Source organism: Raphanus sativus, chromosome 9, assembly GCF_000801105.2.
Source record: "Raphanus sativus cultivar WK10039 chromosome 9, ASM80110v3, whole genome shotgun sequence".
Classification (NCBI taxonomy): domain Eukaryota; kingdom Viridiplantae; phylum Streptophyta; class Magnoliopsida; order Brassicales; family Brassicaceae; genus Raphanus; species Raphanus sativus.
This window is the reverse complement of record NC_079519.1, coordinates 32,987,100-33,007,931: the sequence shown is the minus strand read 5'-3', so window position 1 is coordinate 33,007,931 and position 20,832 is coordinate 32,987,100. Positions and strand designations below refer to the sequence as shown.

At 33.6% G+C, this 20,832-nt stretch overlaps 1 protein-coding gene across 1 annotated transcript; it reads right to left on the bottom strand.

Annotated features, from left to right (window-relative positions):
* Nucleotides 1-579: 579 nt before the first annotated feature.
* LOC108824090 (pentatricopeptide repeat-containing protein At2g01740) lies at nt 580-2,429 on the bottom strand. Its single transcript, XM_018597434.2, has one exon. It carries the CDS (start codon nt 2,309-2,311, stop codon nt 641-643), a length of 1,671 nt encoding a protein of 556 aa, XP_018452936.1. The 5' UTR covers nt 2,312-2,429; the 3' UTR covers nt 580-640.
* Between the last annotated feature and the right edge of the window lie 18,403 nt (nt 2,430-20,832).

The following is a 20,832-nucleotide window of genomic DNA, read 5'->3' as shown; positions in this document are numbered from 1 at the left end:
GGGGAGGATTTTTGTAGGCCCACACTGTTCGAGGCAGCTTTTGTCTCCTTTTGGTTTTATAAAATCAGATAAGTTGTGCACCACTAGTTTTTTCATTTCGATTCTGTGGTTGGTCTTTGGGCCTTTGGCCCACCTCTTCATCCTCCTTTTTGTTTTATTACTGTAACGTGTGATATACCAAATCCAATACAATGGTTTTTCTTTCTTTTTCTTTTTTTCTAAATATTAATAAATGACTTAATTATACAAGGTATTATTTGGATCTTATTCTAGTTATAAAGCTCAATAGTTCCCAAGTGCATAAAATGTTTTTAAAAAACACTTAGAAACAAGTTGGGCTAATAATTTTTATTAGGAACAAAATGACTTGATCAAAATGACAAAATGATAGTGAAGAGGTGAAGGGTGAAGAGGTTTGACTATCTAAGTGTAGGATTCATCCATGTATGACAATAACTAGAGCAACATGCCCTCTCTCAAATACAAACATCAGGAACCACTGATCAATCTAGAAGACTTGAATCTAATAAAGCATAGACAACACAAGTTCCATTTCCTCAGCTAAAACTCTTCCGTGTCTTATGTTAAAAATATTGATTTATAAATGTAAAGATCACATTTAACAAAATCACCAGGAAGTTCAAGTACAAGTTACTTCACTGTCACATTGTTTGCTGCACTCCTCAACACTTACCACTGTTACAAGCCCTCTAGTTTGCATATCAAGAAGCAACTCCGAAGCAGCGGCCATGTCTCCCTCTTTTTCATAAGCTCTAATCAACAGATCAAACACAGCCGAATCAGGCCTGATCTCTCTTCTCAGCATTTCGTCGAAAACCTGTCTAGCCTCCACCATCAACCCCTTGCTAGCTAACCCGTTGATCAACGTCGTGTACGTCAGCAAGTCGAGCTCAAGACCCTCTCCAACCATTTTGGTTTTCAGCTTAAACGCACCCACCAAGTCCCCTTGCTTACACAAACCAGCTATCCAAGAAGTGTACATGAACTTATCAGGAACAAGTTCGCCAAAAAGCCTCTCAACTTCTACAAACTCCCCTTCTTTACACAAAGCATCGATAACCACAGTGTACATAACATCATTAGCTCTCTCCTTGCAGAAATAAGAAACAGCTTCATGTAGCCGCCCGCTCTTCGCAAGCCCATCGATCATACTCGAAAGAGCTACAACATCAGGCTCAAACCCTCTCTCTAAGAACTCACCGTACACCTTAACCGCATCCTCCACCCTCCCGGATTTAAAATAACCACTCATCATCGTCGTCATGATCATCTCATCAGGAACTAAACCGCCTTTCTCCATATCCTCCACCACCTCCGCCGCCTCCTTCACTCTACCGACACCGCAGAGCCCCGACACGATCACACCGTAAGCAGCGGTATCAAGCCTCATCCCTCCGTTAAGCATTTTCGCAAGAAACCTCATTGCATTCACAGCATCACCCTTCTTGAAGTACCCGTCGATAACCGCGGTGTACACAAGAGAGTTCGGCTCCACTCCATCCTCCCGCATCTGGCAAAACAACTCCTCAGCTCTCTGCATCTCCCCTCGTTTACAGAACCCATCAATCAACGCACTGTAAGAAACAACGTTCATAGACATCCCAACGCGTCTCATCTCTTCGAACAACGAAACAGCAACCTCCAAGCCTCCAGCTTTACAATACCCATCGATCAAACAAGTGAAAGTCACCACGTTCGGAGCCAAACCATCTCTCTTCATAAACCCAAAACACTTCAAAGCCAACTCCAACTCTCCCGATCTGCAGAACGCGTCGATCAAAGTGCTGTAAGTAACAACATTCGGGGAACAACACTTGAGCATAACACACATATACAAAGAAACCTCCACCAGCATCTTCCTCCTCTTGCCAAACCCATTAAACAAGGAGTTGAAGCTAACCACATCAGGTCTGATGCAGCAAGAAGAGACTCTTCTCCTCAACCTCTCAAACACCAAACTCGCGTTACACACGTCGCCGTTTCTACAGTACCCATCGATCAGGGAGTTGTAAGAGACGACGTCCGGTAAAGATCCGAACTTTGGCATGGCCCGGACGATGTCCTCGGCGAATCTAACCTGCCCCGATCTGCAGAGTAAGGATACGATTGAATTGAAGGAAGAGCGGTGAGGAGCGTAGCCTCTGGAGACTAAGTAGGCTACGAGTTTGAGAGAGAGGGCGCCGCAGCGGGAGGTGATGAGGTGGTGGATGTGGTTGTTGCAGGTGAGTGGGTGTGGGAAAGACGGAGACTTTGTCAGGCGAGAGAGGAATTGGAGAGCTTCTCTGACCATTCATGGACATGGGAGATTACTTCAGACGGTTCGAAAAGGTTACAACTTTTCAATCTGGTGACTAAAATCTCACGGACGGACGGAGAGAGGCTTAAACCCTAGAAGGTTACAAGAATCGGTTCTTTTTTTTTTTGTGAAACAAGACTTGCATTAATTTAAATGGGGTACAAGAAGAGGGCCTGTTTGGCAACAGAGTCCGCTCTGGAATTATCCTTCCTAGGGATAAACTTAAACTTGACTAAGCTAAAACAGGAAGAGAGCAAATAGATATCGTTTAGGAGAGAAGCGATTTCAAGATGACGACCTTTTGAATTCACAAGGTTGATGAGATTCTGTGAGTCTGAGAAGATCTGGAGATTGCTTATCCCACGATGTAGAGCAGAGGTCATGGCACTTCTCAGTGCCAACGTTTCCGCCATTAGGGGCGACACTACGAATGTATCGGTCGCTGAGTGTGAGGAGGACGATCCAGCATCCTCGATGATCCAGGCTAGACCAGCCACTTATGATTGGGGATTCCAAGCGGCATCCGTATACATGCAAATTTGGTTTGGGTCTAGAGGAGGATCCTGGGCGATACCGGTTGGGTTTGGTTGTGGTTTGGGGCAGGTGACTTGCGCTATTGACCATTCACGAGCTTCTCTGATGGCTTTCTCTAAGGTCTCTTCTGGTGAGTAGGCTTGCTTCTGGAACACTAGATGATTCCTTGAGATCCAAATATTCCAGCAAATCGAGGCAGACAGTGTTCCCTGGCCTACACCAGTTGGTGGTAAAGACGGTATATTTCGGAGGAGATCCAGCCCGTGACCAGTTGATTCGATTGAGGCGGGGTCAAAGCTCAATGCAAGCGGGGCCAAGCTCCATACTTTCTTCGCATAATGACAAGAGAAGAGCAGATGGAGTACTGACTCAGTCTCCTCGCATCGTGGGCATCGGCTTGGCATCGGTATGTTCCTTATAGCGAATTGTTCTCCTACAGGCAAAGCCTCATGTAGGGAGTTCCATAGAAAGACTTTAATTTTCTCTGCAGTTTTTAGCTTCCAGACATTAGCTAACCACTCGTGGTTTTGTGCAGGAACGATGGTCTCATCAACGGCAATCTTCTCCATTTGGGATTTGTATCCAGACTTTGCTGTGTAGACCCCTGATGCCGTCTTGAGCCATACCAATTCGTCTGGTGCTCTGCAGTTTGAGGGTTTGATATGGAGGATAATCTCCTTATACAGTGGGAGTAGGTTATCAATCTTTTGGAGGTCCCAGTCAGTGGAGTTTGGGAGCATTAACTCTGCCACCTTGATATCTTTGAACGCTTCTGGAGCCGGTCCATAAGGTCTCAATCGAGCTGATGATGAAAGCCAGTCGTCCTCCCAGACCCTTATCGAATCTCCAGTTCCTACAATCCAACCCAGTTGAGTAATCATCAAGTCTCTTCCAACGAGTACTCCCTTCCATCCATAGGAAGATGATTTAGACGCCTTAATTGATAGGAAGCTTTCTGTTTTGCAGTACTTTCCAAGTAAGCAGCGTGCAAGAAGAGACGTGGGATTTTTTAGTATTCTCCAGCTGAGTTTGGCTAATAGGGCATCGTTGAAGGTAGAGATGTCTTTGAAACCCAATCCCCCCTGTTGCTTTGTTTTTGCCATCTTTTTCCAGGATATCCAAGATAATTTCTTTTTTCCAGGTTCTCGATCCCACCAGAATCTTGTCAATAGTGATTGGATTTGGGCACAGAGGTTAGCTGGGAGCTTGAAGCATGACATTGCGTGCGACGGCATAGCAGATAGTACCGAGCGGAGCATGACCATTTTGCCAGCTCGTGAAAGGAATTTTGAGGACCAGCTGATGGACTTGAACTTAATCCGGTCCAAGATGTTAGCAAACTGATCCCTTTTGCGCCTGCCAAACTGCTCAGGGAGCCCCAGGTAAACTCCGAAACCTCCTTCTTTCTCTATACCCAAGGTCTGCTTGATCTGGCCTCTTCTAGCTTGAGTGGTGCCCTTAGAGAAGAAAATAGCTGATTTCTGAAGGTTAATGAGCTGACCAGAGGTCGCTTCATAGGTAGATAAGATCTTGTTTAGGCTCAGAGCGTTTGCCTCATTAGCTTTGCAGAAAAACATAGTATCATCAGCAAATAATAAGTGGTTGATGCTTGGTGTTCCTGCTCCGATCCTGATTCCCTTTAGTGAGCCATTCCTCTGCCCCAAATTGCATAGATTTGAGAGTAGTTCACTGCATAGGATAAAGATATATGGAGAGAGGGGGTCTCCCTGCCTAATCCCTCTCCCTGGTATAACCGAGCCTCTTGTTGTGTCATTGATGATGAAAGAATAGCTCACGGTAGTTATACATTGCATGATCCAGCTCGTGAACATAGGGTGAAAACCGAACCTCAGGATAGCCGACTTGATGAACCCCCACTCTAGCCTATCATAGGCTTTACTCATATCTGTTTTAACTGCCATGTAGAAATGCTTCTTAGCCTTTGATGTTTTGAGGTAGTGTATCATTTCATGTGTAATCAACACATTGTCTGATATAGCTCTCTTTGGTACAAATGCAGATTGAGTCTCGGTGATCAGGCCTTCTAGCAGAGGTTGGAGACGTCTAGCCAGCAATTTCGAGATAGTCTTGTAAGTCACATTACATAATGCTATAGGTCTATAGTCTGCCACTTTTTTAGGACTGATTATCTTCGGAATGAGTCTAATGTGGGTTTCATTGACTGTTCTTGGCATGCGGCCAGATTGGAAGAATGCCTGGATTTCTTTGGTAACATCTTCTCCCACCACACTCCAGTTGGACTGGAAGAAGCAGGCTGAGAAGCCATCGGGTCCTGGGGCTTTTCCTGGATGGATAGAGAAGAGTGCCTCTTTTATTTCCATAGCGTCAGGCAAGGAGGTTAATCGCCGGTTTATCTCTTCCGATATCACAGGTACTATTGCCTCATTAATAGCGTCCTCCACCGCACCAGGGACTCTATCGGCAGACTTGAAAATATCCTTAAAGTAGGCTTCCATAGTAGTGGTGATATCTTCTTCTGTGTAGACTGAAGTACCATCAGATCTTTCAAGAGTTGAGAATCTGTTAAGTGCCTTTCTTTTCTTTGTAGATGCATGAAAAAACCCCATATTTTTATCACCGAGGTTGAGCCATAGTTGTCTGCTCCTTTGTCTCCAGTGCTCTTCCTCTAGTAGATAGGTCTTTTTTAGCTCGTCATTGAGTTCTTTTAACCGGGTTTCATCAGGATTGGGGTCAGACATCATTTGATCGATCTGTTGCTTTAGCTTTTCCAGGGTAACTTTGATTTCCAATTGTTGTTTCTTTGACCACTCAATGATAGCAGATCTGCATTTATCAATTTTCCGCTTCACTCTTAAAAGTGTCTCCTCTGTCCATGTATCTTTGATGAGTTGTTGGACCTCAGGATTTTTGCTCAAAGACCGATCATATCTGAAGATTCCTTTTCTCTTCTTTTTCAGGGGTTCGAATAGGGTCACAATTGGGCGGTGGTCAGAGCTTTCAAACCGGAGGTACGCGCATCTTCCTGACGGGTACATCTCTGCCCAGGCGCTATTAGAGAGGGCTCTATCAAGACGACACTTGACGTTATGGCTCCATCTATTACCTCTCCAAGACAGACAGTTCCCCGAGTGTTGGAGGTCATACAGGTCTCCCTCGGTGAGAAAGCTTCTGAAGTCATCAAAGGAACCTTCAGGGCGTTCCGGGCCTCCCTCCTTTTCGTTGTTTCCCGTCAGGTCGTTGAAATCGCCTGAGAGGAACCACGGAGCATCTCTGATCAGAGCAAGAGCTGTGAGGTAGTCCCAGGTTTGTTTGCGTTTCTTCTTATTTGGATCTCCATAAACAAATGTAGCATAGCTTTGTTTTCCTTCAAAGACCAGTTTTGAGTCAAAATAATTATCACAGGAGGAGATAACTGACAAGTCTATTCCATCTTTCCAGAGCAGTGCTAACCCTCCTCCTGCTCTTCCATGTGGAGGTACAGTTTTGATATTTCTATAGCGTAAGCACTCTAGCTTTTGTACCACCACATGATGGGGATTTTTAGTCTCCGAGAGAAATATGATATCCGGTTTAATCTTCTTGCAGATCTCTTGGAGACGACGAACTGTCCAGGGGTTCCCCACCCCCTGGCAGTTCCAGCATACAACTTTTAAGGAAGAGGAGAGGACGGATTCTGAAAATCCGTCACTCGGTTTCTCTGGATTGACGATGGGAGTCTCACCGGTTTTGAAGTCTTAGGCCTGCGCGTTGTCGAGCTAGGTCCTTCTCCTTTAGAAGTTGTTTTCTTTCGAGGGTTCTCCTCACTACGAGGGATGGTTGTCGAGGATTTCCTCCTTAGAGGGGATGGTTGGGATTTGGAGATAGTTCTGCGGCGGAGGCCTAGTCCCAAGAAGCTGCGGGGGGATGGCGTGATGTTCCTCCTACCAGGTGGTCTTCCTGGTCTACGTTTAGTGACATTTGCTGAGTTTATAATCAGAGGTGAAGCAGGGATTTCCTCATCCTCCATGATAGGGCCCAATCTTAGCAAGGCTGGGACTCTGGGAGAGTTTGGAGAGTTGAAAGCTTGGGTTTGCTCATTAGTATCCTCAGTTGGGCGGGTAGGGGGGTTCCCAAGATCATCAAAGCTGCTGTTTCCTCGACTTCTCCTGCTTCTTCAGCCAATCGGAATCTTTCTTTTCTTGCTGCACTTTCAGTAGGATCAGGGCAGGTAGTGTACCTTGTCATCGCATCACGGACCTCAGTCATCGCATCGTTTAGAGCCTCATCAGGGATATCCTTATGGAAGCCAGTTTGGTGGGGTCTTGAAGAGGCTGAACGCTCAGATTGCATCTGGAGTCCATCATTCTCATTTCTGTGATGTGGGGGTTTTTCAATCCAGACTTGTCTGGTAGGAACACTTTTTTGGACCGAATGAGACTGGGATCTAGATGGGGCAGCAAGGTTTAGTCTTCTATACAAGAATCGGTTCTAAACCGGTTTCGCAGCCCCTCACCCCATTTATTTATTTATCTTTTTTTAGCAAAACCCCTTTTATTTTTAAGGGGGTTTTTGTAACAGAAGTTTCTTATCCTAAGTGCACAGAAAAAATAGTGTGGTTCTGTTCGTTTGCGATCAGCGATCAGACTCAGCGACCAACAAGTGGGATTTAATATCGCTGATAGCGTTCGTTTGGAGGTCGCGCGTTCAATTGTAGCAACTGTTTTTTTTTAAAAAAAAAATTCTGATCACACGATTTTGATCTCACCATTAAAATTTCTAGTGTCCAAAATTTTTAATCGCTGATCGCTATCGTTTGGTCGCTGCGATCGATCGCTGAACCCGCGACCAGTAAACGAACAACATTTGGTCACTGAAATTGATCGTTGACGCTAGCGACCAGAAAACGAACAAGGCCAAATCCTTTTCAAATTAATGGTTGTCCTATAAAAGATAATTTACTTTTCTTTTGATTTGTGCTTTGCTTTTTTTCGATCAACTAAATTTTTATTAGAAGCATAAACGGTCTCAAACCCAAATTATTACAAAATGAAAAAGGCATATCATAGAAAGATTGTTTCCCAACCCATTTTCTTCTCCAAAGGATGAAAGAAATACAACAGAAAACAAAAGACAATGATAAAGATTCAATGTCGGACAGAGCTTCATAGAGGTTCATCAGCTTCGAAACTGAATTTATAGTTCATTTGTGCTTTGTTTCATTTTTTATTTTGAAATTGTATTTTGGATTACCATGAAATGATGGACTTCTTTGTCTACCGAAATATGATTCCATAAGTAATAGTAAAAACAAATTATATTAGTAAATATATAATATTTATAAACCATAATCAAGGTAAATTCAGGAAAATAATCATAAATATATATTTAGGAGATCTTTCTTAAATTTTATGAGGATACTAAAAATATTCATCAGTATGATTTTAAATTTCAAGAAGATATTATATTTACTCAGTAATTTCCAAAATATACATTTATGATATCATACAAATTTAAAAAGGTCTAAACTTTTTAAAGAAAATTTTCCAATTTTTTTTTGGAAATATAGTTTGAAAAAACTTTTCAAAATAAAGTTATAAAAAAATAAAATATTTTTATTTTATTATTTAAACATTTATTAATTTAATATATGGTAGGAAATTGTATAATTGCATTCACTTCTGTAATGAAACATGTTTTAGTCAGCATTGTAACCTAGTTTGAAAATAAAAGTATTTTTGGGCTATTTAAAGCTATTTTTTTTGGTAAACATGTTAAAATTAACTTATAATTTGTATTTTTTTTGGTCAGCTATTTAAAGCTATTTATTTATTCCTTTTCTGTTATTTTATATTTTATGAGTAATAATTAACTTTTTTTTAAACACTAAAACTTCATTTACAACAAGAGATTACAAGGTAGGATGCTTTGATGAAATAACTTGGTCCGACAGGTTCCAAACCTCCGGAAAGTAAGCTCCAAACAAAGGAGAAACTAGGTCCCAAACACACAGGAAGACTAATGAAACAGAGCAAGCTTATAAAACACAAGAGTAAACATAGAGATGTCAATTGGGCGGGCCGGGCGGGTTTGGGCGTGTCCGAATGGGCTTTATTTTTTTGCTGGACATTTTTGGTCGAAGCCCAAATAGAACCATGTCCAAATGAGACCATAACCAAATAAGACCATGATTTGTTGGGCTGTCCATGGGACCCATACGCCCATTTAATATAAAACAACATAATTTCAGTTTTTTCGATTTTTGCGGAAAATTGCGTTTTTTTATTTTTGCGGGAAATTACGTTTTTAGTTTTGGCAGGAAATTGTGTGTTTTCCCGTTTTTATGGGAAATCGCATTTTCTGTTTTTTTGGGGAATTGCGTTTTCCGATTTTACCGAGAAATTGTGTTTTTCAATTTTAGCGAAAAATTACGTTTTCCGGTTTTGGTGGGAAATTGTGTGTTTTCCGGTTTTGACGAGAAATTGCATTTTTGGTTTTAGCGGGAAATTGGGTTTTTCGGTTTTGGCAGAAATTGCATTTTTCGGTTTTGGCGGAAAATTACGTTTTTCCGGTTTTGGCGAGAAATTACGTTTTTCCGGTTTTGACAGAAAATTACGTTTTTCGATTTTGGCAGGGAATTGTGTTTTTCCAAAATAAAAATCACACATAAACATGTAGAAATCAAACCTTTAGGTTTTAAGAAAGAAAATGTCAGAAAAAAATATTGTGTTTTTCCAATTTGTTAAACCTAGGTATTTTAGATTTTTGGGCCGCCCATTGTCCAATTGGTTAAACCCAATATTGTCCATGATATAATTGGATTCGTCCATATGGACAAAAATTTAGCTACGGATCAAAATGGGCATATCCATTTCAGACCATATCAATTTGGACACGGGCCGCCCATTTATAGTCCACCCATTTGACATCTCTAAGTAAACAAAGGATCGAAAACGTTAAAAGGCTAAAAGACCGAAGGATATAAAAACCAAAACTGAAAGCACGAACCACACATGAACCCTTCCATAGAAGCAATTTGAAGCTGGAGTTGAACTTAAGAACTAAGAATCTGAGGAGTATCCAATCTAGAGGAAGACCACACACGATCCCAACAAGTAACAACACCGGCGAAGAGGATCATGAAATAGAAACGCGCAACAACTCTGAACTACTTACACCATGCTTACAACAAGAATCACCACCCGCAACAGAACACTGGCACAAGGTAAACCTTGAAACTCCAATAAGGCAAAACGTCTAAGAGGATCAAAGGTTCTTAGTTCTTACACACGGACACTCGTCTACCCAGCTTAGCCCATCTACAAGCACAAAGCTGGTCACCTCCACGCAAGAGAAGAAACCGAAGATCGAGCCCACCGCATCGTCCTTAAACCAATCTCCTCAAGCAGAGAAGAAGATCGTAGATGGCTTTGCAACAAACTCACATCCGAGAGACGAAGCCCCAAACCGAGACCAGGCCAAGAGCGAAGAAGCAAGGCTCGCGAAGACAAGTAAAAGTAGAGATATCCTAGTCTAGAAGCGGTGATTAAACCCAGAGCCACCATGATTCTTTGTTAAACCGTTGAAAAAAGCCATGCATGAAGAGAAAACTTTAGATCCGCCTTAGATCTGCAGACATGCAAGCTCCTAAACGCCTGACTTCTCTGCCTCCGCCGAATTCAAGAACCACCGCCCCCCATAGAACCAGAGAAGCAGAGAAGCAAACAGAGAACATGATAATAAAGAAAAGCTCCGCCTACCGGCAAGGAACGCACGGCGGCAGAGGAGCGTTTAAGTAATAATTAACTTATAATTTGTATTAAATTATATAATTAATCTAGGGAATAGTTTTGTGACTGGGAGTTAGTGGCCAGTGCAAATCAATAAACAAAGAATAAGAGATGCCAACGGATGACAAACAACTAACAATTGGGATAGCACAAAATCTTTTTAGTTGCATTGTATCGAAACTACGTGATGGCGGTTTTTGGCAGACAATTTTGTGAAGCAATATAAGTTTGAAAGTACCCCATTACATTCTATTGTATGATTACAGAGATCAGTGGTGGAGTAAGAAATTTTTTTACTGGGTCGAATAAATAGAGATTAGTTTATAAATTTGTAAAATAATGTACTTTACACTTTATTTATATTTTATTTTATCACAATTTATTATATTTAAGATATTTTATTTGAGTAGATAACCAATACAATCACTTAAAACCAAAAATAAATATAAATTTTTATCATTTTAAAAGTTTTAATATTATAAATTGATGCATCAAGCAGTAAAAATAACAAACTAAATAAGATATTAAATTAATAAATTATAAATATAGATCTTAGTTTTCTATGCGTTTAAATTATACCATATCTAATTTGATATGAACACCAAAATATGATATATAGAGAGTTAGACACTTATAAAGTAAATTGGAAAATATAAAAACTCTATTTTGTATAAAAATTATGAAAAGAAAAATAAACTAGCAAAAAAATAAAACAAGCAAAGTAAAATATTTGTTGAAAATTTAGATAGTCCTTATGAACTCATATTAAAGTATATCTATACTATTAAAATACAAAGAGTTTTTTTGAAGTGTCCTTCTGTTTCAAGATTATTTACTATTATGTGCCACTTAATTATGTTAAACATATGCTTTTTATTTAAATCAGAATTAAATCTATTTAATCCTAACACAATATATTTAATCCAAAAATATTTAATTTTGATTTTTTTGAATAACAGAACAACAATAGAATTTCATATTTTAAACAGCCCTTTATTTTAGGATTCATTTGTTTGTCGTATAATTGTTTTGTTCTATTTTGCAAACTTAAAATATTTCAAAATATTATTTACATCCGAAATTAAATAAAAACTAAGTGAAACAAAATTTTCAATATTTAAAAAATATTTATATGTGTTACAATTATCATTTAAAATGACCACATAAATGTTATTTTTAACTTTAAACAAAAACTACAAAGATCATATTTTCTAAATAAATTTATAAAATTAAGCTAACTAATCTATACTATTAAAGCAAAATACCTAATAGGTTTTTGCCATTGAGTTTTTAAGTTAATTACAATGGCATGCCATTGATTTAATAATATAGATTTTCATAATTAAATTAAATCATTTTCTATATTTTCTACTTATTTAATACGAAAATATCAAAATATGATTTACCTAGAATCACTCCACTCAATGATTTCCTTTTCATTAATAGTAGTCACTTAAAGTAAGGAAGTAATTGATACGCATAAAAGTACCAAATTAACTTTTCTTTTTGTTTTAGTTCCTAAAATATCAAAAATATTAAGAGGACTCAATCCATATGGTATATATATTCTCTTATTTTAGTGTTGATTGGGAAAACCGATTTAAGTAACAAGTTAGATAAAATTTCATAGTTATTGTTTGATTGATAACTCATGTATAAAATAACTAAACTTTAAACCTTTTGTCAAAAAAAAATAATAACTAAACAAAATAAGAAGAGAACCATATATATTGAAATATTGCATTCTTTGAACTTCCTTAGTGTATAGCTATGAAAACATAAAAACGTGTCGGGTTTTTAATGTTTATCATTGAAACATATTAGCTACTCTATATATACTAACTTGGCCATCAAGGATATATATTAACTACAAAAATATACCATTTTCTGTTCTAATTGAAAAAGATTTTGCTGGAGATATTATATTCCTATAATACCGTACGTATTGGAAAGATATGTAAACCATCGCTGACTACATATTGAACAAATATTCTAAGGGATTTCTTTAACCGATAACGTTTATTCCAAAGAATAATTTGAGAGACTAGAACATCGACTAACTTAATGCTATATAAAAAAAAACTTAATGCTATACATATACAACCACAGCTAACGTAAGTTTTCTCACTTCTATTCCAAGCTAAAAAATTGAAAACCTAAAATGTTTTCTATAATGCAAATCACCTCTTTAAAAGACGTGAAACTTTTTAAAACTGGTTGAAAGTTTCACGTTAAAGTGTTACACATTTGGAAGCAGTATAACTATACTCATGGGAGACACACTTGAAATTGTGTTATCAGACGAGAGTGTGAGTTTCTAAGTATATGTATTGTGTTTACAGTGTTTACTCTGTTCTAAAAGTTTTAAAGCAAGTTCTCTAATTTTGTTTTATTTGATTTAAACATGTACAAGGGATGCAAATTTTAGTTCAAGTCACTGAGTGGGAAATCAAAGGATGCTTTGGATTTGGATGTACTCAAGATTATTAAGGAGCATTAGTTGGAAATTAAGCCTGAGCTGATAAAAAAAGGGCTTCGTAGCTATTATTTGGTTAGTGCCTTATCGATTTAACCCCCCAAAATTATACATATCATATCAGTAGCTTCATATAGGTTAGCTCTCAATGGCATGACTGTACATCGTCAACTCTTTTGTTTTTGTGCACACATCGTCAACATTTTTATATACCTATTATATTGAATTAGTATACTATTGAATGCTTTATCATACATGTACTAGAAAATCTTTTCCGAGTCAAATAAGGTTCTCAACTTCGTTTGATCATCATGAGATGCATATAGTAACACTATTACTTTTAGTTTGATTAGAAGTTCAGCTAAAGCAAAAACACTTTTGATATATCGTTTCTTTATCAAAATCTAAGGTATGATATTCAATATAAAGTTCTGACTTCTTCAGATCTTCATCTTTATTATAAATATCCTAATCTAAAATATATTCAATATCAAATACTAATCTTTGTTACAATTATCGTATATACTTTTGAAAATCAAACAAATTTGAGAATAAACTTAAATTTGCTGATTATACTTATCTAAAACTATTCAATGAAATATATAAAATTTCAGAAATCAAATGAAATCTATAAATTTTTAGATTTCAAATGAAATCTATAAAAAATTAGAAATTGTTAGAACCTAAAATATATAATTTCTGTTAAGTAAAATTTACAAAATAAAAAATAGAGTGCATGATTATGCATATATTGTATATAATAGCAGCAAAATTATGTGCATTAAAAAAAATATAAAGCATGTACAGATTATAATTTTAATTTATATTTTTTTATAAAGAAATAATTAATCCCGCGCTTTGAAAGCGCGGGTAAAAATCTAGTCTATACTATTAAAGCAGAATCCCTCATAGGATTCTGTCCTTGGTTTTTCAATTTATTTACAATATCATGCCATTGCTTTTAATTTTAATTTCAGTACTATTATTTAAATTTAGCAAGAGAATATTCTTTATCAAAATTAAACGTAGACTATGATTTGCCTTTCCATTGATAAAAAAAAAATCAATAATCCTAACTAACGGTGTATACTTATCACAATACAAACAAAACTAACTCATCCCTTTATTCTCTCTACGTAACAAGTCGTTGTTTTGCTTTGTCTCTCCCTTCTCCGATGATGAGGTCTGCTAGATCAGAGATACTCAAGACAGTAGGTGGATTTTTCACAGCGACGAAATCCTTTACTCCTCTCAAGAATGGACTCCATTAATTAAAGGACAGCAAGGAAGCTGATGAGACTGTGAGTTTGGCACGGATATCTTGGACCAGTTGGTGTAGGTCGATTGCCCCGACATTCTGTACGGCTCAGTGTTGTCAACGGTGGTTTTCTGCGGGTCGCTTTCCCCGACGATCAGTCGTTATTTGCGCCGAAAGTAACTTGTGGAGACCGAAAAAAGCCTGAAGGAAACCAGTGGAAACGGTGGATAATGGTGGCTTTAGGAATCTTGGCAGCAGTAGATTGGCCACGTCTTTCTCCTCAGGTTAGTTAGGGATTTCATTTTTTATTTAAAAAATCAACCAATTAATTTTTTATTAAAAATAATCTATAAAATTACAATTTTAAGCAAATATTTTAGGTTACGTTTTTTCAGAATTGCACAAAGATACTCCTAGAATTATATTTTCAATAAGTTAAATCATGGATATGAATAAAACAATATTTGGTTACCATATAAATATGTCGTTCAAAAAAGAAGGTTACCATATAAGTATTAAAATTTTATAACAAGCTATAAAAGATATTGAAGTATATTTTCACTCTTAATGACAAAGTAAAAGCTAGGAAAATATTAGTTACCATTGTCGACTATTTACACAAATATTGTTACCAAAATATTCAAATCTTTTTGACAAATACATATATGGTTGATTCGTTCATATATTTATTTATTTCGGTTTGATATCTTTCTATATAGCATATTAGGAGTATATGAATCTCATCTGCCTGAAAATAAATATTTAAAATGTGTGGTTACAAAATTGTGGATTTTCGTCAAAATATTGCAAGTAAATAGATTTTAGATATTTTTTAAAAAATAAATTGATTTTCAGAATGACATGCAGTGTATTTTACCGTTTTAGGTTATGAAAGAAATATTATTTTCAATAATCAATATGGAAAAAACATATACCACAAAATGTTTTTCACTGTATATGACGAAAAAATATGACGTTCACTAATTACATATATTCTTTGAATATAGAAAGTAAATTCTGATATTTAGGACATAAATTATTTTGTTGAATCAATTTACAAATGATGAAAATCTTATTTTTCAAATGATGAAAATATTTTGAAAACTTATTGGTTAAAAGTAATATTCTAATCTAAAGATGATAATTAAGAATGATTATGCTCTAATAACAAAAATGTTCTAATAATATAGATATTAAATATGAGATAGCAAACTAATATGAAATGTCAAAATAAATTATTTTAATTATAAGCTTCAAAATTCAAATATTAAAGTAATCAGAAAATAGTAATTTTAAACTAAAAAAATTAATCAAAACGTAATCCCGCGCTTTGAAAGCGCGGGTCAAAATCTAGTTTAATATAAAATTGATAACTAATCACACTCTAAGTGTCTACATGGTTGAATGTAAATCAATTTTGTTATAACTAAAACCCTTTTCACCCTTTTAACATTCATTTACGATTTTGTTGGTAACTAAACAAGATTTGACGTATGAGTAATTGTGGTTGAGTTGGACACGTTTTGAGAACTGTATCTTTTGGGAAAGCATGTAAAGATTTAGTTGCCATTGAATTGATTTAGTATTTTCAAGTGTACCATTTTTTTTTTTTGAATAAATATTAAATTTATTCAAGAAAAAACTTTTTTACAATGGATGCAACAGAGATTGAGAGTTTTGAGAAATTAAAACTTGACTACAGAGTTTATCTTAATGAAAACCATGTTTTCATGGCTTTAGTGTACTTGTATGCATCCATGAGCTTCAAGCTGGAGATACGGTTTCGGACTGCTTTATCAATACCTCTGATCAAAGTCGCAGGACTGTTAGATTTCTCTCCATGCCTTCTGCCATTCCTCTCTTTCCAGATAGCAGATAGAGTAGCTTGGAAAACATATCTGAGTAGAAACAGGCGGATCGAGTTGGTTGTCTGATCTGTTATAGCCCGGATAATCACCTTCCATTCACCTCTCCTTTGAAGTGTGCCATTACTTTTTTTAGTTATAAACCATTTTAATTATTTTAAAACAAAAACAATATATTTGTATTATCAGAAGATCCGTTAGATATTTAAGATTCCATGATTCTTTTAGTCATTTAAAACCAGTGTTCAAGAAAGCGCTAGGCGCTAAGCGGGCGGCGACCTTACGCCTAGCGCCTAGAACGACTAAGCGGACGCTTAAATTATTACTTAAGCGGTTTATGCGTTTATAAATTATAACAATATATTAAATATATGTAATGTTTTATACTTAATAACTAGGTGATTTTCCCGTGCTCATGCACGGATATAAATATTTATAAAGTAAATGCATTATAATAATTTATTTACAATATAATAATTTATTAATATATTGTTTTTAAATTTTAATTATTCTGATATTTTATATTGTAATCAATATGTATGGTTTATTTTAAATAAAATTATGTTATTTTAATTGGACGTATAATTTTGGATATATAATATCACGACTGTTTGATTATTATTTGGATATATTAGTTAAGATTGAATTTTTCGATTCAACTAAGATATTTTTGCTATACATATTAAAATTTTGTTATTTTCATGTAATTTGATTCTTGTCTTATATCTGTATATATATTTTGTAAGATTATGTATAATTTAATATATGTTATTTTGAGAATTAAATAGTAAAAATGAACTAAAGTGTTGATCAGATCAAAGTTACATAAATAAATATAATAATGATAGTTAATTGTAATAGTTGGTTATTATATTTGTAATATTATTTGAGAATTTCATATTTATTTAGTAATATGTTGAGTCGTTCAATAATTTATATGTATTAAAAATTAGTATAAATGAAAATATAATATTTTTATTTAATGTTTGACTTTGTGTAAAAAAATTGGATTGGTCTTGTTACTCATTTGTGGGTATATTGTTACTCATTTGTGGGCATACTTTGTTACTTATATTCGGTCAAATTCAAATATAATTTTCTAATCTAATTCAACCTTATCAAATTATAGGACTTAGTAATTTGGTGTATGTTAATTTTCAAAAATAAATTATAAAACAAAGTGATGATAGATGCAATTGCATTAAAACATAATGATACATTCTAAAAAGGAAGATTAATTATTTATTTTAATATCAAGATAATTTTTCTAAACTTTCCTTTTTCTAAAATCACATTATCTTAGTTTATGTTATTTAAATTGTTTTGTAATAATTTTTAAATAGATTGATTTAAATAAAATGTTTAATACTTTTAAAATATATATTATGTTGTTTAAGATTATTTTTAAAAGGAAAGTTTATTTATTTACTTTAAAATCAAGATTATTTTGTAAACTTCCCTTATTATGAATTACACTATATATAAAAGATATTTATGTTTTTGATTTATAAATTTTCTTTATTATATAGGCAATTTGAGGAAAAAGAAAAAGGAAACCTAAATAAAAAAAAGAAAATAAAACAAATATTTAATACTGATACTTAGATCAATTTGATTTATCAAGGGTATCATTGTAATCAACCACCGTGAGAATTAACGTGAGAGCGCCATATAAGAAATTGACTTCTCAAATAATATTATAGAGATAGTAAAAACTATTATTTATAAATGATGAAAATTATTTTCATAATAATATATATATTAAAATATATATTATTATAATTTATGAATAAAAAATTATATATCATTTATTATTATAATATTATAATTATCTAGGCGGTTTAAAGAGTAATCGCCACGGTCCTATAACGCCTAGCGCCTAAACAGCCGCTAGACAGCCACCTAGACCGCTTTTTAGAACACTGTTTAAAACTATACCAACAACTGTGGACCATATAAATTTTTTTATCAAATTAGTTCCCCCAAAACATTACTAAACGAATTGACATTTTTTATTCTTGCATTAATACTATTAAATTAGGAACATGACTTATTGATATAGGTTTAGTCCAACAAAATAATCCCATAATACATACTTATAAAAGTAAACCATAATATTTTGTAAATGTATTTAAATATATATTTTGTAACCACTAATTTAATTCCTTAATAGTAGGGATCTCCTAACAATTATTAATAAGTAAAACTGTCAACTAACATTTGTTCCGTAACATACATTTCTTATGTAATGCTATATCATCATATTATTATTATTTTAAAAAAGCATATCATCCTAATATTGATACAACTAAAACGTAAACTGATTAAAACAAATTGGTTATGAACTTTAATATAAGCTTTGTTTTTCCGATATCGTTAAGAAACCTGAAAACTTTGATAAATCTAATAACCTTGAGAAATTGGATTACACAATTTAAATTACATATCTTCAGCAACATAAATATTAATACTTCAAATTATAGTGAATATTCTTGGTTAATTTTTTATAATAAGTTATAATATTGTTAGTGAATATACATTAAAATATAAATTTAGTTTTATAATATTTTATTTATAACATTTCAATTTTAAAATTTAAAATACTTTTAGAAAATATTTTTACATTTATTTATCTACAACCATCTGCAACTGCAAATTTATCCAAAGTCATTTTTTAATTTTAAAAGTGTGGAACGATTTTTGAAACAATTTATAACATTTTGTGATCATTATAAAACGCCAAAAATTTTATCTTAATATAACTTTCAAAAAGAAGTTGAAGATATTTTTATTGATATTTTACAACATAAAAAGGGATAATAACAAATATGTTGTATTAACGGGTGAGAAAATAATATAAATTATTTTTTCATATCAATTAGTTACGCAGGTTTCTTGTGGATTTTCTTTTATTATATTTTACAGCATATATATATATATATATATAGTGGAGTATCATAAAATTATAATAGCTAACTGATAAAAAAATAAACTAATCCAAATCAAACAATTAGTTTTGTTTATAGATTCATAATCTACAAATTATATCATCTTTTCTTATAAAAACCAAAAATTTAACTTCCTAATCAGAATACAAACAGATTCTAATGATATAACTAAAAAAAATAAAAAAGTAAAACTAAAAGTTGTATATTGGTTCAACCAGTGGTTTAACTGGTAGGTCGTGTTCTAGGCTTTATTTAATATATAAAAACATATCATACTTTTTTTATAAAAACTAAAAATTTAACTTCCTAACTAGAATACAAACAGATTATAATAATATAACTAAAAAATTAATAATTAAAAGTTACGTATTGGTTCACCCGTTGTTTAACTCGTAGCCGGGTCTTGAGTTTTAGCAGGTTTTTGTAAGTTTTACTGGATTATTAAATAATGATTTTTTCATAAAACTCAAACCGGATTACATACATGATCATCAGATTTATCTATTCAATTGTGGGTCCGGTTCGGGTTTCAAAACACGAGATATAAGTTTATAGCTATGAAACATCACAAATTCAATAAAATTATCAAAACTTCTTACTAATAATTTTTTTTTTAAAATGGTATACACATATACGATTACAAGAAAAACATAAAAATTAAATTTCTAAAAAAAATTAAAACAAAAATATACTAATTAAATAAATAAACATAATATTATTATTAAATATATAATATTAATTATTAATATATTTTATCACAACAGTATGTTTTTATATTTTTATAATGTTATAACATGTTTATATTATTAATTTATTATTAAACCGCTGCAATATCATATAATCAACCAGTCACAAATATTCCGCAAACGTAACAATTTTAAAATGTTATATCAGTTATACAAAACGCTACATAACGCTTAAAACCGCAACCACCCGCATCTGCAAACTCCCTTATGCGCAACCGCTGCGTTTGAACCAGTCATGCCCTTAATGATAATGTTTTATTATAAAAATATTATCATTTGTCAACATTATAAGTTTACAAATTATCATTTTTGGATTTGGTGTTTTATTATTACAGATTTTCATTAAATCTGTAAATATTAATAAATCTCATCAAAATGTATCAAGTCTTAGCAAATGTTATTATAATATCATTTTGAATGTATAAACATGTAAAATGTATAAAAAATAAATTATAAAAAAAATTATAATGGGGTTATATATTTACATAAAATTATAAAAATATATCTTATTGTTTTATCTATTATGTCATATTTAGTACCGGCTAATCTTATGATCTCAAAAAATGTATTTTTAGAATTTATGGTTATTTTTAATTTATTGATAAATTATAGTCCTATTTGTTTCTACTATATGTTATCTTAATCCTACAAAACTTTAAAAAATTGTTAAATATAATCTCGATTTAAATTTACCATAAAATAAATATTTTTATGTCCAAGTCAATTTATGCATTATTAAAAATTTCAAAGAAACAGAAACCATAATTTATGCATAATATGAAGTTGATAAATAAATAATAATGTACTATTAAAGTAGATTGATATTTAAAATTTAAACAAAAAAATTAATAAAGTAGATTGATATATTATGACTGTGTCAAAAACTTAGACAACTTTCTCAGTAGTGGTGTTCGATTTTACAGACACATCTAGAAATATA

Coding starts and splice junctions, on each gene's coding strand:
- LOC108824090 (XM_018597434.2), bottom strand. CDS start 2,311: ATGGTCAGAGAAGCTCTCCAATTCCTCTCTCGCCTGACAAAGTCTCCG.